The sequence below is a fragment of the Hydra viridissima genome, unplaced genomic scaffold (assembly GCF_058129835.1).
Source record: "Hydra viridissima isolate aposymbiotic clone 2 unplaced genomic scaffold, HvirCarnegie_v1 scaffold_13, whole genome shotgun sequence".
Lineage (NCBI taxonomy): Eukaryota > Metazoa > Cnidaria > Hydrozoa > Anthoathecata > Hydridae > Hydra > Hydra viridissima.
The window spans coordinates 8,151,713-8,175,546 of record NW_028324312.1 but is presented as its reverse complement, the minus strand read 5'-3'; the positions used below and the strand labels follow the sequence as shown (position 1 = coordinate 8,175,546).

General features: G+C 31.7%; 1 protein-coding gene across 5 annotated transcripts in view; it reads right to left on the bottom strand.

Annotated features, from left to right (window-relative positions):
- Positions 1-2,806: 2,806 nt before the first annotated feature.
- LOC145194712 (uncharacterized) overlaps positions 2,807-23,834 on the bottom strand; it is a 139,626-nt gene continuing 118,598 nt past the window's right edge. For all 5 annotated transcript variants that reach the window (XM_090070780.1, XM_090070781.1, XM_090070782.1 and 2 more), the window contains 22 exons: positions 23,639-23,761; positions 23,353-23,475; positions 22,323-22,445; positions 19,279-19,422; positions 18,763-18,906; positions 18,380-18,502; positions 18,062-18,205; positions 17,759-17,881; positions 17,473-17,595; positions 16,443-16,565; positions 13,399-13,542; positions 12,883-13,026; positions 12,500-12,622; positions 12,182-12,325; positions 11,879-12,001; positions 11,593-11,715; positions 10,563-10,685; positions 9,676-9,837; positions 9,259-9,462; positions 3,328-3,412; positions 3,208-3,238; positions 2,807-3,022 (listed from right to left, as the gene is read on the bottom strand). In XM_090070780.1, coding sequence (XP_089926906.1) covers positions 2,846-3,022; positions 3,208-3,238; positions 3,328-3,412; positions 9,259-9,462; positions 9,676-9,837; positions 10,563-10,685; positions 11,593-11,715; positions 11,879-12,001; positions 12,182-12,325; positions 12,500-12,622; positions 12,883-13,026; positions 13,399-13,542; positions 16,443-16,565; positions 17,473-17,595; positions 17,759-17,881; positions 18,062-18,205; positions 18,380-18,502; positions 18,763-18,906; positions 19,279-19,422; positions 22,323-22,445; positions 23,353-23,475; positions 23,639-23,761 — 2,876 coding nt within the window. In that variant the 3' untranslated portion in view covers positions 2,807-2,845. The remainder of the gene's footprint in view (positions 3,023-3,207; positions 3,239-3,327; positions 3,413-9,258; positions 9,463-9,675; positions 9,838-10,562; positions 10,686-11,592; positions 11,716-11,878; positions 12,002-12,181; positions 12,326-12,499; positions 12,623-12,882; positions 13,027-13,398; positions 13,543-16,442; positions 16,566-17,472; positions 17,596-17,758; positions 17,882-18,061; positions 18,206-18,379; positions 18,503-18,762; positions 18,907-19,278; positions 19,423-22,322; positions 22,446-23,352; positions 23,476-23,638; positions 23,762-23,834) is intronic.

The window sequence follows — 23,834 nt, the reverse complement described above, 5'->3', positions numbered from 1 at the left end:
AGGCACAAAAAACCCACTGTTTTTCTGCGGTCATCATGAGTTTTGCTTTATTTGGCATTTTAAATTTGGAACTTTGAGATTAGGAAACCAACAATGCACAAAAGAAAATTAATCTATGAAGAAATATTTAAAAGAGGGTGAATGCCCTTTTCTAGTAAATGGTGGCATATCTTTTCCCGGAAACAGAAGTTGTAAAAAAAAGTTCGTTATCTGTAAAACAACAAAATACAAAATCTAAAATACGTGAGAGGAAGACGTTGTAATGCAATTGACAAAAAAGGAGATGGTTGTTAAATATCCTTTTGTTATCTTTATTCATCTGTTTCATATTTGGCTTTAAATAAATGATATGGTTAAAACTTACACCCAAGTATATTCACTCTGCCAAACACATGATTATGGTGTAAATGTTGTAAATAGTCGCTGTTTCTATAATAACAATAAAGAGCTTCTCAATATTAAAAAAAAAAAATGTGTTAAGTTTTGACAATATATTTATGGCGAAAATGAGATTTATGGACCAAAAACTTTTAATGTGAATATCTCGCTCGAACGGCCATATTTGATTTTGAAATTTCTTGTGGTAAGCCTTATACTCATATACTATTTACCCCTAAAGAGGTTTCCAGGGGACATGAAGTTGGTAATTAGTTATCATTTTTACAGGGTGTGTTACATTAACAGTTTTCGTCAAACTTTGTTTCAATCAATTAAGGAAAATAAGAATGCCACATGGAGAAAGAGTGACACGATAATTTCAATTAATGACATTAAAAAACAAATCATATATAAAAGTTACAATAACCAATAGGCTTAAGCAGCAATTATGATCAATCAATAATTAGTAGATGATAACATAAAAGTAATAAATATTACAGGTCATATTTATCACAAAAGTAATAAAAACTACATCTTTTACTCGCAATATCAAAAGTTGCGATATCGCCCTGGTCTATTCCATACTTGTATTTCCTATGCACTTCTAATGTATAATAGTTTATATATTTATGTTTATTTACTTTTTTTATATATTTATTATAATTTTCTATATTTATTGTATTATTTATGTTTTCATATTTTATTCATAGTTTGTTACATTTCATTTTTTATCTATTGCATTTTTTTTATCATTTATTATATTTTATTCATATATCATTCTTTTTATTATTATTACTCTCTGGTATTTACTCGAAAGTATATCAGTAGTTTTATTGATTTTGTGTAGGCCTAATCTGCGTTTGATACACCAGGATTTTCAACAAGAAATCAAACAAAACAATTTCTAAGTCAAACAAAACAATTTCTAAAGAACTGCAGGTTGCTTTGAGAACAGTACAGAGTGTTGTGAAACGAATTAAGGACACTGGTACAATCAAAAGAAAATCAGAAAGTGGAAGCAAAAAAAATGTTTTGTTAGACAAGATCTTGGTTTTGTTAGACAAGATACCTTAGAGAGATAACCGGAGTTTTCTGTTCGAACTTTAGCGAAGACAAGTGCTACCACTATACAAAGAGTAAAGAGATATTGTGGCTATAAATCTTATGAAAAGAAAAATGTTCCTCGTTGTGAAGAAAAGCAAGAAAATGTCGCAATACGATGTCCAAAGCTGCACTGTAAAATATTATGTGCTAAAATATCTAGTTTGGTTATTGACGATAAAACTTATTGTGGTGCATATTTCCAATCTCTTTCAAGACACCAATATTATTCGACAATTAATTGCAAGGAACTGAATTCCAATTATAAATGAATAACAGAAATTCGCTGAGAAACTCTACGTTTGGCAAGCAATTTGTGAATGTGGTGAAAAAAGCTCTTGTTTTGTGACTACGAGAACAATTAAAATATACATAAGAATGCCTCAAGAAGCGTCTTTTGCCATTTTTAAGAACACATAGGAGTAACCCGTTACTTGGCCCGATTTAGTATCATGTCACTACTCTAGGACAACTTTAAACTGGCTTATATAAATATAAAAAATAAAGTAGATTTCGTTGAAAAACACTGCAATCCACCAAATTGTCCCGAACTACGTCCAGTCGAAAGCAATTGGGCTCTTGAAAAAAGAAAACTAAGGTTCAATTTAAAAGAAGCCAAAAACATTTAAGACTTCAAAAATAAATGGATAAGAGCTACTAAGAAAGTCCAATCTAAGACTGTGGAAAATCTGATGTCGAGTGTAAAACGCAAAGTGCGTGCGTTCTCAAGTACAAAACTTCGCAAACTTTCTGAAGTGAAATTTAATGATATTAATACATGTACTTTAAAAATATATACAATATTCAATATCGAAATACAATAGTTAAACATCCTTTATAATGTCCGCGCAGATTTTTTCTGGTACATGTCTTAAAATTAAAAACTAAATATTAATCACCGTTGGTTAACTAATGTCTTGTAGATAGTTAATTCCTGAAATAACTTCGAAGCAAAAGTTAGGTAGAAGTCTGAGAAAAGGTTTAATATTAAAGTGACTTATTTCTATAGTTTTATTTCAAATAAATTGAAATTAAATTTCCTGTTATCTTTAATAAGAGATAATTTAAGACAATTATCAAACTTGAGTGTTTTTTTCCTGTCAAAGTGTCATGAAGAACATTTTTAAAATAGAATGACCTCTGAAAATATTAGAAGATTAAAAACATTCTTAACATCTTACTTCGTTTATTTAACTAAAAATATTTTTAAAATTAGGAGTGGACTAGTCGTTACAAGTTTTGTCTGAAAAACATCTTTTAAGTTAAACTTCATCAAAAGCTCAGCGATAATATCGCATCAAATTTTATCAAAAATTAAAACTGATGATAACAGAACGAGTTAGTTTTTTTTCTCTACACATTTTTTCTACATGAGCTCTAAGTATTCATTCGAAACTGAGCTCTTTGAGTCAACTGGCGTTAAGTAATTGCTAGAGTATGTTATAGGTTTAAGCTCAGTATATTTGTCTTCTTCATTAGAAACCCCATGAATTCCAATCTGTTCATAAATATGATGATTTTGATTGACAGCTGAACTTCCTTCCTACAAGAAGGTAATTTAAAAAGTAAAAAGCTCAAACGGAAATAAATGTGTGTAAATCATACTTTTAATGCATTAAACAAGTGTAAAATATTTTAAAATTTGAATAAAAATTAATATTTATTTTTCTTTTACATGAAAATATGTAAAATACTTTTAGACAAAAATTAGTAAAAATAAGTACTTACTTCAACTCCCGTTTCTTTCGACTTAGGTTTCCTTTAAAAAAACAAGAAAGACTATGCTGTTATAGTTATATAAAAGGGTTTTTTTAACTATATAAAAAAAAAAATAGAATACGAGTATACCTGTAGAAATAAGCAGTAAGACCTACAACCAGAATAAGAAATAATGAAGCTAATACTCCTCCTGCAATTGCGCCAAGAGAACTTGCTACCAAAATAATTAAAAGACATTAACAAAAACAGTAATATATTGTTAAAAAGATGTCTAAAAAGTCTAAATTTCAGCTCATCAAATTTGTTTAATAAAAAAATTTAGATTGCAAGGGAGGTACTTGAAAAGACTCAAATCAATGTTATTTGCTGGACGAACGATGAGCATTTATTTGGGCGTTCTTCCCCGAGATGTCCTTTCCTACAGAGCAACTAATATTTTAGGAAAGCATTATTTTCTAGCAGCCAAATTTTCTGCAAACATTTGTTAAGGTTCTGAATCTTAGTATGGCATGCAAAAGGTAAAGCCAAAACATCCATATTTATCAGGGAAGCCAACTAAGCTAATTAGTTTGACAAATTTGTGGAGAAAGAGCTATTGTATTATACAGAACATGTTACCTATTTAACATTAGTGGAGATAGACTGTTCATACACAACATTATCTACGTGACATATAATATTAACTAAAATAATTTTCTTGCGAAATACAAAATTCTTCAGTATTGTTTCCCATTTAAACTTTAAAAAAAAAGATTAAGATATCTTAATCTTTTTTTTTAAAGTTTAAATGGGAAACAATACTGAAGAATTTTGTATTTCGCAAGAAAATTATTTTAGTTAATATTATATGTCACGTAGATAATGTTGTGTATGAACAGTCTATCTCCACTAATGTTAAATAGGTAACATGTTCTGTATAATATTATATCTAGATATAATACCCCAAAAAAAAACTGTCTCATATTAGTTAAATTCAATAATTAATTTATTATGCTATTCTAATTAATAAATTGTTTCTGTGCTGTTTTAACTATATAATCGTTACTAATTCAATTATCTTCCACAACTTCTGAGGAAAAAATAAATGAGACATTATCGTATAGCTAAGAAAACTGAAAAAGTAAATACAGTCAACGCTTAGTTAAATAGGCAAAAAAAACTTTGTGTATTTTTATTTACAAGAATTGGAAGTAAATTTAAAATATTTAATGAGAAATTTTATTTAAATTATCTATATCTAAAAATCGTGTTTATACACAAGTGTTAATTAGAGATTATATATATATATATACATACATACATATATATATATATATATATATATATATATATATATATATATATATATATATATATATATATATATATATATATATATATATATATATATATATATATATATATATATATATATATATATATGAGGTGTTTTAAAAAAATACCTGGAATTTTCGTTTTTTCGAAAAAGTATTTATTTATTTGTCTACATTAATGTTGTCTCCTTCAAGGTAGTCCCCATTAGATACTATGGACTTGTGCCAGCGCTTCTGCCAATCCTTGAAGCACTTCTCAAACTCGATCTTTGGGATAGCCTTTAGTTCACTCAGCGATGCGCTTTTAATGTCATCTATGCTTGTGAAACGACGGCTTTTTAAGTTTTTCTTCATTTTTTGGAATAAGAAAAAGTCACACGGAGCCATATCTGGTGAATATGGAGGTTGGGGCATGACCACGGTATTGTTTTTGGCCAAATAATTACGAACAAGCAACGACGAGTGAGCCGGTGCATTATCGTGTTGCAAAAGCCATGAATTGTTTTGCCATAAATCGGGGCGTTTTTTTCGGATTGCTTCACGTAAACGTCGTATAACTTCAAGGTAGTACTCCATATTAACTGTACGACCTTGTGGTAAGAACTCATGATGAACTATGCCATTATAATCGAAGAAAACAGTAAGCAAAACCTTAACATTTGATCGAACTTGACGTGCTTTTTTCGGTCTTGGTGATTCAGGGTCCTTCCATTGTGACGATTGTACTTTGGTTTCGACGTCATAAACGTACACACATGTTTCATCACCAGTTATGACCCTTTCAAGCAAACTTGGATCGTCATTGACGTCATTTAGAAGCTCCTGAGCGATGTTCATGCGATTGTTTTTTTGGTCGAAATTTAGCAGATTTGGAATGAATTTTGCTGCCACTCGTTTCATGCTCAAAACATTTGAAAAAATGTTATAATATGAGCCAATTGATATGCCAACTTCATCAGCAACTTCTTTTATTGTTATTCGACGATCATTCATATACATTTTTTCCACTTTTTTCACGTTTTCATTGATTATTGACCTGCTGGGTCGACCGGAGCGTTTGTCATCTTCAACGTCTTCGCGGCCATCTTGGAAATGCTTATACCACTCGTAAACACTTGTTTTATTCATAGCAGACTCACCATAGGCTTTTTGTAACATTTCACACACTTTGTTACACTTTATTTCATTCTTTACACAAAATTAATACAAATTCTTTGACTCTTCAATTCTTCCATTTTTTAAACAAGCAAAAATCGCCGAGCTCATAAAAGCACGTCGAACCTTAGCGACTACTACAGACAAAGTAAACAATTAATATAGCTGATCTTTCTATCATACTTTAGAGGCATGTATACCAACACAAAAAAAAAAATGCTGACAATCGGACTCTTCAAACCCGGGAAATTTAAATATTCCGGGAATTTTTTGAACACACCTTATATATATATATATATATATATATATATATATATATATATATATATATATATATATATATATATCGGAAGTTACCATTTCCTTGGACCAAAAATTAAAGGAAGAAAGGAGGGGATAGGGGAGCTTTCCGAAGAAGTCATCAAATTGTGGAAGAATAGATTGAATTTTCCTCATGTATCAGATCGATTTATACGAGCAAAGCTTGATAAAATACTGAAATGTTATAATGAATGTGTCAAGCGGTGAAGCTAAAAACCCCTTGATGAAATTTTTGATAATTCTAAAGTGGATGGAACATGGTTATCTTTCTAGGACAAGCGATTTTACCATCTTCAAGTGGAAAGCTATGGAGCAATGGGATACTCTGCAGGCTAAGCGGCCAATAAAGAAACAATACATCCCTCTAAAATACAAAAACATTCTAATGAGTCATGCAACTCATCACCATACTATCCTAGTTTAAGTAATTCTGACTCTGAGACTGACAATAGTGAATATAAAAACGATGAAGAAAAATAAGATTAGACTACTCCTACACCAAGCAAAACATCATAAAAGCAAATTTGCAGTCAACTTGGTGAACTAGACAAGAGTATCAACATCATAAAAGCAAATTTGCAGTCAACTTGGTGAACTACACAAGAGTATCAACAACCAAAGCTGCTAACATATGCAAAAGGCTTGTGAAGGCATTTACATCCCAACTCCGTGTCAATCAGCTATTTACATGTCAACAATCAATGAGGCAATCAAGCTGAAAAAAGAAACGATTGAAAAGTTGCATATGGAAAGTTGGTCTTTATACTTTGATGGGAAGAACATTGATGGAATCGGTTACCAAGTATTCGTTCTTAAAAATGAAAGAAAAGAAACCAAATTGGATATCCTGGGCTTTGTAGATGGCTGGGTAAAAATTGTTGCTCAAGAAATTTCTAAAGTCCTCGAAAATTTTCACTTATGGAATTCAATACAGTTGAATGTTCCAGATACCACCAGCGTTAACACTGGAAAAAAGAATTGTGTTGTTGTAATATTGCAACAAAATTCATAGAGAAACGCATCAACAAACCTCAGTTTATCAGTTTTCAATACCAGGTATTAGACAGAGTCCTCCCTTTGGTGAAGGATGAAAAACTCGGAAGTAACACACAATCCCCAAACATTGAATATCCATTTGTAACTCAACTGTTGGAAATGTATTTGTCGTGCAAAAAAAAAGACAAATTACACCTTAAAATGCTTCCGTGAAACAAGCAAGAGCAAGGTCAACGGTCTGTTGGACTGAAATTTTACCGTTTTACATGACTATGACATACTAAATACATTTGAATACATTGTAGTACTTATGCCAAAATCGATTTTTTTAATGGCGGGGTGAACTATTTTCAAAAGATATGCAAATAATAGTTTGTTTTCAAAAAATATGCAAATAACAGTTTATTTCGTGCTTTTTAGGTAAAGGTTCATCACACTACAATACAGCATGGTGTAGAAAAAATGTCATGACCCTAATATATATAACAACAATTTTTTTTTTGAAGAAAGCTAACGTTAATACACTATCAAAAAACCTATTTTACTATCTAGTGTTGGTTTAAAATAAACAAAAGTTTTAGCAAACATATATAAAACGAAACAAGTGTTGGCAGAATTATTATATTACATTATTATCTTTAACAAAGTAACTTTCTTTGGAACAAAATATCTTACATTGCTATTTAGTCATAGCATCTGTAGTAGAGAGGGCTGCTTCAATTCTCTATAGCATACTATCAACAACCGTTGATGATAAATATCATATTTTCTGTCACTTTAGCGGATTGAAAAGACAAGCTTCACTACTATCGATTGGTTTCAAAATTTTTTGGTCGATTTCAATTACCAATAACTCGAGAAATATTTTACTATTTAATCCAAAAAATTTTTTTGTAATGAAGTTTATTACGTCATTTAAATTTTTTAATGAGCTTGTACAGATTTCAAAGGATGCTTAGAAACTAAGTAAATTTATTTGCGTAGGTGCTATCATGGGGTTGATCTTGTTTTCAGTAGCCTTTTTTGATGTTGATGGCGTAAAAATCAGAAGTAAAAATCTTTCTATTGAAGAAAGGAACTGTCTTAAGGCCACAAGAGCAAATCGCTTGCCAAACTAGAATCTTTTGAGCAAACTTTTCTGTCTTAATATACTTAAATTTCTTGCTGACATAAACACCTTTTGATTGATAATAACATTGATGGCCGGGCAACTGTGAGAAATCCTTTTTGCTGCACAATTCGTTGTCCTTAATATTGCCTAAATTTTCTCGGTTGAAAGGTTTGACGAGGTTAGTTGCGCAGCCAATTGCTTTTAGTCCATCAATTGATCGCATTGGAACTTTTTTCTTGGTGTAAGCCTTCAAACCCTTGCTCTTGTATACTTTTTTTGACAAGAATAAGGCTGCATTCGAATGACTGAATTATCAAATTCACTTTGCTTTTGTCAAAAAAATTTTTCCTTCTTCCACCGCCTCCTTGAATATCCTCAACATGTCTCCTACTGAAGATTTAGCAAATTTTGACTTTTTTTAAAAGTTTTTGAATATAGTTAGGTTGGATTTTGAAAAAAATTTTTTTCAGATTATTCAATTTTTTACCCATTTTAGGCTGATAAACTGGAAGTATAAGTAAAACTCGTTTCAATTAAATATATGTATATTGAAGGTCATTATAAAAAATATTTCGAGGAAAACACGCAAAAAGTATGTTCATGAAGGTCAATAGATGTTGGGAATGAACAATTGAAAAAAAGACTGAATGAAATTTTTTCTTTAACACTATAAAAACAGAAGAAACATTAAACGCTACTCTAGCAGCTTTACCACTTGTTTAAAAGTAATGTGAATGATTTTAATGCAAAGAATATGGTTAAGATATATGCAAATATAAATAAGAGTACGATAAATAACTCCTAGACAAAGCCATAGAAGTTTCCAGTATTTTGAAGTGTTTTAAAATGAGTGAAAAAAGTAATTTAATAAAAAAATTTGAAGCCATTTTCTTTATTAATTCACTTTCAAAATATAGTATAAGATAAGTCTTTCGTCAGCTTTAACCATTTTATGTGTTGTTTTCAAAATTTTAATATGACATAAACTTTAACAATTAAAACTATGTTAGAAGATCAGTTTTTCTTCTAACATAGTGGCGATTTCAAGACATTTAAAAAAAAAAAGAACAACCAAGTGCTGATATTAAAGGTATAAAAACTTGTAAAAAAGAAAAGATGAATCGCTGTACTAAAAAATCAAACATGAACAAAAAATGAAGCTACCATTTGCTTTAGTGCTCATTAAACAGGTAATATCTTGATTACATGACCGCTGTTCAGTTCTATTACTTTCAATACAACCAGTGAAACTAATATTCCAAGTTGAATAGTCACTGCAGTTTCGAAATCTATACTGATCTTGACCAAAACCATCTTCTTTACAATATTCAACACATTCACTCCAGGCATTCCATTCTCCAAGAGTACCTTAATGGGAAAGAAGAAAATTTATGAAAAGGGCATACACGTAGAAAAAATAATTAATAATCTTTTGTTCAACAAACTAACTGAAAATTAAATAAAATCAACAAATTAAAACGAAAATCTAAAAATTGAATTTAAACAATCAAAAAATAAATTCATTTGTGATGCTAAAAATTTGCTTTTATATCTTTATTTTTTTAGGCATAATACTAATACCTGGACATAAAACTCTTTCGTTACATGTTGCAACATCTTTAAGAAGCAGCACATCGCAATTACCATATCCGTTATCAGTACAAACTCGAGCTCTTGTTTGTATTGGAATCTCATTTCCTATCTGACAAGTTGCGGAGCATTTTTCCCAAGAGGTCCATTCACCTATAGTAACATGAGTTAAAACATATAACTGTGATTCACTTAACATCTATTTCTCAAAATCAAGAGGGCTGAGCTTCAAAAATGGAAAAGATATGTTTATGCATTAAACATAAATTGCAGAGATTCCTTTCTATTATAAAAAACCATTATTACTAACCTGGTTAGTATGAATGTAAAAAGAAAAGCAAAATATAGTAATAATACAAACATCATCTACTAAAGCCAAGATTTCAAAGATTAAATGTTAAATAAAACATACCTATGATTCTAAATAATAAATATTTAGATTTTGTATTGAAAAAATAATTCCGCAAATTAAAAGAACATGATCACAAAAAAAAAAAAAGATTAAACTAGTAATATTTACGCACATGTTTCCTTATTACAGAATATACAAACTTACTAAAATAAAACCTCTCTTTTATAAAAACTTATCTCACTACCATTTAAAAACATACCTGCTAATATAAGCAAGTCCTTAAATATTATAGTAAACACCAAATGCTCAATCAATAATTACTTAAAGACCTCAGCAATTAAAAATATTTAAATACAAATTCTCACTTTCTGGGTTCACCTGCAAAAATAAAAAAGTTTTAAATCAAAACATTTCATGCAACTATACGATTTAGCTCTGTTCGACTGTCAAATGGCTAAAAGAAACTACAAACATCTCATTACTACATAAATGCAACATACTTTATATATATAGTTTACCGACGTACCAATACAGCTGGTTCCATTCCTACTTAACTCATAACCAATGACGCACGAGCACAAATAACTACCCGGAGTGTTAAAGCATTTGGTGAGATTCCAGTTGCAAGTGTTTTGACATTCGTTAATATCTTAAACACAATGAATTTCAATGAAACCCAAAAAGATGTTTTTACTTTAATTCCTTAGCAGGCTTAACTTGCAGTAATGTGCACACTCAAGATAATTCGAGTGTTGATACTTTCTCTATTACTACAATAATCACAATCGAATGTACAGTAACAATAAAATAAATAAACCATGTAATAAATATTATTCAAAAACATGGCTTAGTAAACTTAGTAATTTACAAAAAAATGTGATTGCTCTCAGAGATCCTGTTTCCAAAAAAACTTAGTAGTAATAAAAACGTGCACATCAAGAGGTTAAGGAAGAACATGAATCAAAAACTTAGCTTAACAGATTAAAAAACTCACAAAGTAGAAAAACTTAACTAAAAACTTCCTGCAATTAACAAATCACCCAGCATAATATTAGTGAAAAAGAAACTCTCCAAACTTTCCATAAAGCAATTGTGAGACGAAATAGCTTAAAGCGTTTCTGGCATCAAAACACACTGGCTCGCTAGTCCGATTTGGTGGTGAACAGTAAAAACCAGGATACCAAGAAGCTGAACAACTTTACTCAAGAAAGGCAGAACTAATATGAATAATTTGCTACTCTGGCTTTTATTGAGCGAGCTGCTTTTTGCTCGGGTTCATTTCATTGGTTTGTTTTAGAAATACTGACACAAATGTGACTCAATGTAATTATATCTCTGTGTTTTAGTTTCAAAAGGATAGTTTTAAACAAGAAATCGGGGCTTGTCTTGAAGGGCCTGTCTTTAAGAACTTGTCTTGAATGGCTTTAAGGGGATTCTAGACAAGTTAATTAAACCCCTGCAAAAATGCTTATAAATTGTACCCTAATACTGGCATGGGAAAAAGCTTATACAAATATACACAAATCCTTAACTAAATCATATTTTTAGCAGCATACCTACACAGCTGGTTCCGTTCTTACTTAGCTCATAACCAATGGCGCATGAACACAAAAAACTACCCGGTGTGTTAAAACATTTGGTGAGATTCGAGTTGCAAGTGATCTCACACTCGTCAATATCTGATAAAAGTAAAAATTACTAAAATCTACGTTTTTCAGAAACCATGAAAACAAAGCTAGTTCCTGTAGGAAGAAAAAGATTAAAAAAGTAAAACTAAAAAGCACAAAATAAAAGGTCCATGTAAGTTTCGAACTTCGTTGCAGATAACATTTACTAACATACCAATACAACTGGTTCCATTCTTACTAAACTCATAGCCACTGGAACAAGAACACAAGTAGCTACCCTGTGTGTTTTGACATTTGCTGAGACTCCAGTTGCATGTGTTTTGGCATTCATTGATGTCTTTAAGAAACAAAAATTCAGTTTTGAAAGTTTTTTTTTTTTTTTTTTGAGAACAACCTTCATCTACATCATCGATCACTCTGACAACATAGAAACAATTGCCAAGATGTCGGCCGACACAGTATCATCAAAACCACTCACAAAGATACATTTCAGACAGAAATTAGAAGCATCACTTACCATCACAAACGGTTTTGTTGCTGAGAGAACCAATCTGCGAATAACCTTGCAAACATTCGCACACATAACTGCCCTCAACATTTTTGCAAACAGAGAAAGCAGAGCATTCAGTGCCGTTGGCTTTCATTTGGCATTCATCCACATCTGAACAAAACAAATCATGACCATTAGGATTATTTTGTTTAATGAAAAGTTACAACCATTGTTAAAAACTGTTTATTTACTTCAAAGAGGCTCATCAAGCATGCACTGGAAACAACTTATTCTTTTTATACGTCATAAATGTTATCTATAAAGGACATGTTGTCTATGACTTACCAACACAGCTGCTTCCGTTCATACTTAGTTGATAGCCGCTAGAACAAGAACATAAGTAACTACCAGGGACGTTAAAACATTTGCTGAGATTCCAGTTGCATGTGTGCTGACATTCGTTGATATCTTAAACATACGACAATTTTTATGCAAAAACAGATGATTTAAATTTAGGTTAGCAATGCAAATAAAGTGAGTCTTATTAGCTTCACGTGTAACCGTCAATCAAACACAAAGAATTTGAACAAACTGAAAGCTGTAAAAACAGACAAGCAAAACATGCAGCTTTCTGCAAATATTCAAACACCAGCGTAATGTCAGTGACCAGTACATTGTGAAAATCTACCAAAAGAAAAGCTTATGAAAAAACGTCCAAACACACATACCAAAACACACGGTTGTGTTGCTTAGGGGACCAATGTTAGAATAGCCTTGCAAACATTCACAAACAAAACCACCCACAGTGTTGATACAAGTAGAGGAATTACTGCACTCAGAACCAGCGCTTTTTGTTTGGCATTCATCTATGTCTAAATGAAAAACATAGAAAGAAACAAGAAATAATGTTTGCATCCTATACTCTTAAAGTTTATTGCAACAGTTATGCTGTATATCAAAACTCAAAGGCACTTTCTGTAAATAGATTCACAGAAATGTTTGATTGGTTTCGGAGATTCTTTTTCAAAAACAAAAATAAATAAAGCGCACATCAAGAGCTTAAAAACGAACGTCAATCAAAGCTCTAGACAGTGTAACAAATTGAAAACCTCATAAAATAGACAAACGTAACTTAAAACCTCCTACAAGTAACGAAGCAACCAGCGTAATGTTAGCAATAAGTGATCTATTAACTCTTTTGATAAAGCATTTATGATAAAAAAAACAACAGAAACAACACATACCAAAACACGCAGTTGAGTTGCTTGGTGAACCAATGTAAGAGTAGCCTGGCAAACAATTACAAATGTAACTACCTACAGTGTTGATACAATTAGAAAATTTGCTGCACTCAGCACCTGCAATTTTCGTTTGACATTCATCCACATCTGAACGTAAGCAAAAGAATAAACAGAAAATAACGTTTGTTCTCCATACTCTTAAAATCAAACACTTACAACAGCTTTGCTGTACGTCAAGTTTCGAATGTACTTTCTAAAATAACCGTTTCAACTTTAACAAAATGTAGAAGCAGGAAAGACCAGAAAATGCTTATTCCACTGAAAGACAGTGTAACAAGAGAAAAAACAGAGAAAGAAGTTTTTTGCATGCCATACTCTTAAACTTAATTGTTTTCAACAGCTTTGTCATGTGTACAACTCTATTTAATTGCACTTTCTAAAATAGCTGTTTCAGTTTTAACATAGTGCCGAAGCAGAGCAGTTTTTTCCAATAAATTGCAGTTTAACAGCAAAAAGATTCCATAAGAATCTTAATTCATATAGCTGCACAGTGTATCGCTTCATGCAAGCTAGGTGGACAAAAATATTTTGCTTTGTAATTTCATTCCTAAGAATGTAATTAACAATATTTTGGTGTTTTATTGATTTGTTATGCAGTTGGGTAGCCTAGGGGAGGCAGGGGCCAAAATACCCCGCGCGTTTAGCTTAAAGGGGCGCCAAAATGTTAATTTTACTATAAAAAGTTTTTTTTTTTTAATTTTGTTGTAAAAAAGACGATATTTTATCACTTTTATAACACATAAATAATGTAATAAAATTTTGCCTAAAGTAAAAATACACTCACTACAAATATACAAAATATAAAAATATACTCACTACACTACGTAAAACAAAAAAATATTTTATTAATAATTAATTATTATCGGATGAATCATTGTTACTTTCAGTACCCGATGATTCGGACTCTAAATAATCTTCATCGTCACACATAATTCTATTTTCATCGAGCTGTGGTGGTATTATAGGTGGGATAATTAAATTCAAAACTTCCAACGGTAGTTTACCAGTTTTCTTGCTTGACAATTCTCTGTGTGAGTTAATGATAGGATCTGATGTTACCAAAAGCATATTGAGCAAATCTATATTTGTGCAAATACGTGAATTTTTTCTTGTTTGGTGTTCGCGGAATCGACGAAAATCTTTATTGCGGGCTTCTTGAGACTCTTCCGACAGTTGTCCTATTGGAAGAAGGCATGTTTTTATAACATCCGTGCTATGTACAAGTATTTTGTGCACAGTAACAGGCATATAGTAACACGGATACAGATTAATATAAAGAGTTCTGGTTTCAGAACAAAGCTTTTCAAATTCATAATAGTTAATATCATAGCCCGAGGAAAGTGTTCTTAATAAAATACTGATACTTTTAATGAGATTGATGTCTAAACCCGTAATCTTGCCACTCAACTCTGGCTTCATAAAAAACCTGCGAGCTGTGTTCCCATCATTTGTATTCCCAAAGCCAGGTTTTGGTTTATCTACAATAAGACCCATATGCTTTTTAAATTTTTGTTTGATATCTTCTGAACGTTTTTGGACACTAAATTTATCTTCATCGCTTCTAACTTGCCACTTTTTTATATCTAAACGATAGCTGATGTGTAGCATGCACTCAAAAAACGAATCCACGCATGCAAAGTAGACAGACCAAAACCATAATGTTCTTTTTTAACAACTAAGTCTTTTAGTTCTCCGTTCATCATTTTAAGAGTCGCACCACATATGTAACATTTTTGTTGGCAGCTTGTGTCAGTCAAGGCATTGCAAACTTTTCCATCTATCATTGATAGCATTAGGTCGTGTTTAACAGTAATTTGAGATTCGTTGAGTCTTATAGATGTTGGAACAAGTTGAGAAACTTCTTTTAAAACTTGGTTAGTTTCTGTTGTAGTTAAAAGATTTGTTTCTTTTGAAAAAATAAATTTAATTGGTCGGCAATAAAGCGTGGATGAAGGTCGTGGATTTTGCTAAATAATATTTTGACCGTCACTCAGTCTCAACGGAACAAATGAAAAAACGGAAAAAACGGTCCATCATCATATGTACTGCAGACCATTTTTTTGCGAATTTTGAAGCCATACATGAAATTTTTAACTGCAAAGACCTCTCAGAATCTCTAGTCACATCAGTTACATCAGTAACACAAAATCTTTGCAAAATAAAATTCATTAAACGAGAATTTCTTTCTTCTTGATTATGTCTTCGCCATTCTTCAAATAACTCCATTTTTGAAAAAGAGCGCACATGATCTAAATGAAATTTAATAACAAAAAATTGTGGATTTATGTGGTGAAAGTTTTTTCTTTGTTGTACACCTTAGGACTTTCGCTATACACTGTTAATAAATTAGCTTGGATACATGTGGATACAAAAAGTTGTATAAGTTTAAAAATTAAAAACCAAAAAATACTTTACAATTTTAACCCAGTTTTTTAAACCATGTTTTAACACATATTGCTTAACTTTTAGATAAAATATTTAATGTAATTAAATAGTACTTACCCTCAAAAGTAAAATCCATCGCTGCATTAAAATGATTGCTTTCTTTAATTCTTGTTAAATGTTAATGCAACCATTGTAAACTTTTAATTAATTTTTTTCAAAAATTAAGTTACATTTTAACGCCTCTTTAATTGCTTATAGCTCATTGCTCTGTAATGTTTTTCATAGTTAACACCGCAAGTTATTACTAATGTAGGACTGTTATTGTGAAAATATTATCAATTAGTCGATTTCTTGATATGACTTTTGTCCACCTAGCTTGTATGAAGCGATACACTGTGAGCTGTAAAGAATACAGTTTGCACTCTTACTATCTGGTAAAATACTCTAGGGTTCAAGTGCAAAAAGAAAAAGTTTTAAAACAAAACATTTCATGCAACTATACGATTTAGCTCTGTTCGACTGTCAAATGGCTAAAAGAAACTACAAACATCTCATTACTACATAAATGCAACATACTTTATATATATAGTTTACCGACGTACCAATACAGCTGGTTCCATTCCTACTTAACTCATAACCAATGACGCACGAGCACAAATAACTACCCGGAGTGTTAAAGCATTTGGTGAGATTCCAGTTGCAAGTGTTTTGACATTCGTTAATATCTTAAACACAATGAATTTCAATGAAACCCAAAAAGATGTTTTTACTTTAATTCCTTAGCAGGCTTAACTTGCAGTAATGTGCACACTCAAGATAATTCGAGTGTTGATACTTTCTCTATTACTACAATAATCACAATCGAATGTACAGTAACAATAAAATAAATAAACCATGTAATAAATATTATTCAAAAACATGGCTTAGTAAACTTAGTAATTTACAAAAAAATGTGATTGCTCTCAGAGATCCTGTTTCCAAAAAAACTTAGTAGTAATAAAAACGTGCACATCAAGAGGTTAAGGAAGAACATGAATCAAAAACTTAGCTTAACAGATTAAAAAACTCACAAAGTAGAAAAACTTAACTAAAAACTTCCTGCAATTAACAAATCACCCAGCATAATATTAGTGAAAAAGAAACTCTCCAAACTTTCCATAAAGCAATTGTGAGACGAAATAGCTTAAAGCGTTTCTGGCATCAAAACACACTGGCTCGCTAGTCCGATTTGGTGGTGAACAGTAAAAACCAGGATACCAAGAAGCTGAACAACTTTACTCAAGAAAGGCAGAACTAATATGAATAATTTGCTACTCTGGCTTTTATTGAGCGAGCTGCTTTTTGCTCGGGTTCATTTCATTGGTTTGTTTTAGAAATACTGACACAAATGTGACTCAATGTAATTATATCTCTGTGTTTTAGTTTCAAAAGGATAGTTTTAAACAAGAAATCGGGGCTTGTCTTGAAGGGCCTGTCTTTAAGAACTTGTCTTGAATGGCTTTAAGGGGATTCTAGACAAGTTAATTAAACCCCTGCAAAAATGCTTATAAATTGTACCCTAATACTGGCATGGGAAAAAGCTTATACAAATATACACAAATCCTTAACTAAATCATATTTTTAGCAGCATACCTACACAGCTGGTTCCGTTCTTACTTAGCTCATAACCAATGGCGCATGAACACAAAAAACTACCCGGTGTGTTAAAACATTTGGTGAGATTCGAGTTGCAAGTGATCTCACACTCGTCAATATCTGATAAAAGTAAAAATTACTAAAATCTACGTTTTTCAGAAACCATGAAAACAAAGCTAGTTCCTGTAGGAAGAAAAAGATTAAAAAAGTAAAACTAAAAAGCACAAAATAAAAGGTCCATGTAAGTTTCGAACTTCGTTGCAGATAACATTTACTAACATACCAATACAACTGGTTCCATTCTTACTAAACTCATAGCCACTGGAACAAGAACACAAGTAGCTACCCTGTGTGTTTTGACATTTGCTGAGACTCCAGTTGCATGTGTTTTGGCATTCATTGATGTCTTTAAGAAACAAAAATTCAGTTTTGAAAGTTTTTTTTTTTTTTTTTTGAGAACAACCTTCATCTACATCATCGATCACTCTGACAACATAGAAACAATTGCCAAGATGTCGGCCGACACAGTATCATCAAAACCACTCACAAAGATACATTTCAGACAGAAATTAGAAGCATCACTTACCATCACAAACGGTTTTGTTGCTGAGAGAACCAATCTGCGAATAACCTTGCAAACATTCGCACACATAACTGCCCTCAACATTTTTGCAAACAGAGAAAGCAGAGCATTCAGTGCCGTTGGCTTTCATTTGGCATTCATCCACATCTGAACAAAACAAATCATGACCATTAGGATTATTTTGTTTAATGAAAAGTTACAACCATTGTTAAAAACTGTTTATTTACTTCAAAGAGGCTCATCAAGCATGCACTGGAAACAACTTATTCTTTTTATACGTCATAAATGTTATCTATAAAGGACATGTTGTCTATGACTTACCAACACAGCTGCTTCCGTTCATACTTAGTTGATAGCCGCTAGAACAAGAACATAAGTAACTACCAGGGACGTTAAAACATTTGCTGAGATTCCAGTTGCATGTGTGCTGACATTCGTTGATATCTTAAACATACGACAATTTTTATGCAAAAACAGATGATTTAAATTTAGGTTAGCAATGCAAATAAAGTGAGTCTTATTAGCTTCACGTGTAACCGTCAATCAAACACAAAGAATTTGAACAAACTGAAAGCTGTAAAAACAGACAAGCAAAACATGCAGCTTTCTGCAAATATTCAAACACCAGCGTAATGTCAGTGACCAGTACATTGTGAAAATCTACCAAAAGAAAAGCTTATGAAAAAACGTCCAAACACACATACCAAAACACACGGTTGTGTTGCTTAGGGGACCAATGTTAGAATAGCCTTGCAAACATTCACAAACAAAACCACCCACAGTGTTGATACAAGTAGAGGAATTACTGCACTCAGAACCAGCGCTTTTTGTTTGGCATTCATCTATGTCTAAATGAAAAACATAGAAAGAAACAAGAAATAATGTTTGCATCCTATACTCTTAAAGTTTATTGCAACAGTTATGCTGTATATCAAAACTCAAAGGCACTTTCTGTAAATAGATTCACAGAAATGTTTGATTGGTTTCGGAGATTCTTTTTCAAAAACAAAAATAAATAAAGCGCACATCAAGAGCTTAAAAACGAACGTCAATCAAAGCTCTAGACAGTGTAACAAATTGAAAACCTCATAAAATAGACAAACGTAACTTAAAACCTCCTACAAGTAACGAAGCAACCAGCGTAATGTTAGCAATAAGTGATCTATTAACTCTTTTGATAAAGCATTTATGATAAAAAAAACAACAGAAACAACACATACCAAAACACGCAGTTGAGTTGCTTGGTGAACCAATGTAAGAGTAGCCTGGCAAACAATTACAAATGTAACTACCTACAGTGTTGATACAATTAGAAAATTTGCTGCACTCAGCACCTGCAATTTTCGTTTGACATTCATCCACATCTGAACGTAAGCAAAAGAATAAACAGAAAATAACGTTTGTTCTCCATACTCTTAAAATCAAACACTTACAACAGCTTTGCTGTACGTCAAGTTTCGAATGTACTTTCTAAAATAACCGTTTCAACTTTAACAAAATGTAGAAGCAGGAAAGACCAGAAAATGCTTATTCCACTGAAAGACAGTGTAACAAGAGAAAAAACAGAGAAAGAAGTTTTTTGCATGCCATACTCTTAAACTTAATTGTTTTCAACAGCTTTGTCATGTGTACAACTCTATTTAATTGCACTTTCTAAAATAGCTGTTTCAGTTTTAACATAGTGCCGAAGCAGAGCAGTTTTTTCCAATAAATTGCAGTTTAACAGCAAAAAGATTCCATAAGAATCTTAATTCATATAGCTGCACAGTGTATCGCTTCATGCAAGCTAGGTGGACAAAAATATTTTGCTTTGTAATTTCATTCCTAAGAATGTAATTAACAATATTTTGGTGTTTTATTGATTTGTTATGCAGTTGGGTAGCCTAGGGGAGGCAGGGGCCAAAATACCCCGCGCGTTTAGCTTAAAGGGGCGCCAAAATGTTAATTTTACTATAAAAAGTTTTTTTTTTTTAATTTTGTTGTAAAAAAGACGATATTTTATCACTTTTATAACACATAAATAATGTAATAAAATTTTGCCTAAAGTAAAAATACACTCACTACAAATATACAAAATATAAAAATATACTCACTACACTACGTAAAACAAAAAAATATTTTATTAATAATTAATTATTATCGGATGAATCATTGTTACTTTCAGTACCCGATGATTCGGACTCTAAATAATCTTCATCGTCACACATAATTCTATTTTCATCGAGCTGTGGTGGTATTATAGGTGGGATAATTAAATTCAAAACTTCCAACGGTAGTTTACCAGTTTTCTTGCTTGACAATTCTCTGTGTGAGTTAATGATAGGATCTGATGTTACCAAAAGCATATTGAGCAAATCTATATTTGTGCAAATACGTGAATTTTTTCTTGTTTGGTGTTCGCGGAATCGACGAAAATCTTTATTGCGGGCTTCTTGAGACTCTTCCGACAGTTGTCCTATTGGAAGAAGGCATGTTTTTATAACATCCGTGCTATGTACAAGTATTTTGTGCACAGTAACAGGCATATAGTAACACGGATACAGATTAATATAAAGAGTTCTGGTTTCAGAACAAAGCTTTTCAAATTCATAATAGTTAATATCATAGCCCGAGGAAAGTGTTCTTAATAAAATACTGATACTTTTAATGAGATTGATGTCTAAACCCGTAATCTTGCCACTCAACTCTGGCTTCATAAAAAACCTGCGAGCTGTGTTCCCATCATTTGTATTCCCAAAGCCAGGTTTTGGTTTATCTACAATAAGACCCATATGCTTTTTAAATTTTTGTTTGATATCTTCTGAACGTTTTTGGACACTAAATTTATCTTCATCGCTTCTAACTTGCCACTTTTTTATATCTAAACGATAGCTGATGTGTAGCATGCACTCAAAAAACGAATCCACGCATGCAAAGTAGACAGACCAAAACCATAATGTTCTTTTTTAACAACTAAGTCTTTTAGTTCTCCGTTCATCATTTTAAGAGTCGCACCACATATGTAACATTTTTGTTGGCAGCTTGTGTCAGTCAAGGCATTGCAAACTTTTCCATCTATCATTGATAGCATTAGGTCGTGTTTAACAGTAATTTGAGATTCGTTGAGTCTTATAGATGTTGGAACAAGTTGAGAAACTTCTTTTAAAACTTGGTTAGTTTCTGTTGTAGTTAAAAGATTTGTTTCTTTTGAAAAAATAAATTTAATTGGTCGGCAATAAAGCGTGGATGAAGGTCGTGGATTTTGCTAAATAATATTTTGACCGTCACTCAGTCTCAACGGAACAAATGAAAAAACGGAAAAAACGGTCCATCATCATATGTACTGCAGACCATTTTTTTGCGAATTTTGAAGCCATACATGAAATTTTTAACTGCAAAGACCTCTCAGAATCTCTAGTCACATCAGTTACATCAGTAACACAAAATCTTTGCAAAATAAAATTCATTAAACGAGAATTTCTTTCTTCTTGATTATGTCTTCGCCATTCTTCAAATAACTCCATTTTTGAAAAAGAGCGCACATGATCTAAATGAAATTTAATAACAAAAAATTGTGGATTTATGTGGTGAAAGTTTTTTCTTTGTTGTACACCTTAGGACTTTCGCTATACACTGTTAATAAATTAGCTTGGATACATGTGGATACAAAAAGTTGTATAAGTTTAAAAATTAAAAACCAAAAAATACTTTACAATTTTAACCCAGTTTTTTAAACCATGTTTTAACACATATTGCTTAACTTTTAGATAAAATATTTAATGTAATTAAATAGTACTTACCCTCAAAAGTAAAATCCATCGCTGCATTAAAATGATTGCTTTCTTTAATTCTTGTTAAATGTTAATGCAACCATTGTAAACTTTTAATTAATTTTTTTCAAAAATTAAGTTACATTTTAACGCCTCTTTAATTGCTTATAGCTCATTGCTCTGTAATGTTTTTCATAGTTAACACCGCAAGTTATTACTAATGTAGGACTGTTATTGTGAAAATATTATCAATTAGTCGATTTCTTGATATGACTTTTGTCCACCTAGCTTGTATGAAGCGATACACTGTGAGCTGTAAAGAATACAGTTTGCACTCTTACTATCTGGTAAAATACTCTAGGGTTCAAGTGCAAAAAGAAAAAGTTTTAAAACAAAACATTTCATGCAACTATACGATTTAGCTCTGTTCGACTGTCAAATGGCTAAAAGAAACTACAAACATCTCATTACTACATAAATGCAACATACTTTATATATATAGTTTACCGACGTACCAATACAGCTGGTTCCATTCCTACTTAACTCATAACCAATGACGCACGAGCACAAATAACTACCCGGAGTGTTAAAGCATTTGGTGAGATTCCAGTTGCAAGTGTTTTGACATTCGTTAATATCTTAAACACAATGAATTTCAATGAAACCCAAAAAGATGTTTTTACTTTAATTCCTTAGCAGGCTTAACTTGCAGTAATGTGCACACTCAAGATAATTCGAGTGTTGATACTTTCTCTATTACTACAATAATCACAATCGAATGTACAGTAACAATAAAATAAATAAACCATGTAATAAATATTATTCAAAAACATGGCTTAGTAAACTTAGTAATTTACAAAAAAATGTGATTGCTCTCAGAGATCCTGTTTCCAAAAAAACTTAGTAGTAATAAAAACGTGCACATCAAGAGGTTAAGGAAGAACATGAATCAAAAACTTAGCTTAACAGATTAAAAAACTCACAAAGTAGAAAAACTTAACTAAAAACTTCCTGCAATTAACAAATCACCCAGCATAATATTAGTGAAAAAGAAACTCTCCAAACTTTCCATAAAGCAATTGTGAGACGAAATAGCTTAAAGCGTTTCTGGCATCAAAACACACTGGCTCGCTAGTCCGATTTGGTGGTGAACAGTAAAAACCAGGATACCAAGAAGCTGAACAACTTTACTCAAGAAAGGCAGAACTAATATGAATAATTTGCTACTCTGGCTTTTATTGAGCGAGCTGCTTTTTGCTCGGGTTCATTTCATTGGTTTGTTTTAGAAATACTGACACAAATGTGACTCAATGTAATTATATCTCTGTGTTTTAGTTTCAAAAGGATAGTTTTAAACAAGAAATCGGGGCTTGTCTTGAAGGGCCTGTCTTTAAGAACTTGTCTTGAATGGCTTTAAGGGGATTCTAGACAAGTTAATTAAACCCCTGCAAAAATGCTTATAAATTGTACCCTAATACTGGCATGGGAAAAAGCTTATACAAATATACACAAATCCTTAACTAAATCATATTTTTAGCAGCATACCTACACAGCTGGTTCCGTTCTTACTTAGCTCATAACCAATGGCGCATGAACACAAAAAACTACCCGGTGTGTTAAAACATTTGGTGAGATTCGAGTTGCAAGTGATCTCACACTCGTCAATATCTGATAAAAGTAAAAATTACTAAAATCTACGTTTTTCAGAAACCATGAAAACAAAGCTAGTTCCTGTAGGAAGAAAAAGATTAAAAAAGTAAAACTAAAAAGCACAAAATAAAAGGTCCATGTAAGTTTCGAACTTCGTTGCAGATAACATTTACTAACATACCAATACAACTGGTTCCATTCTTACTAAACTCATAGCCACTGGAACAAGAACACAAGTAGCTACCCTGTGTGTTTTGACATTTGCTGAGACTCCAGTTGCATGTGTTTTGGCATTCATTGATGTCTTTAAGAAACAAAAATTCAGTTTTGAAAGTTTTTTTTTTTTTTTTTTGAGAACAACCTTCATCTACATCATC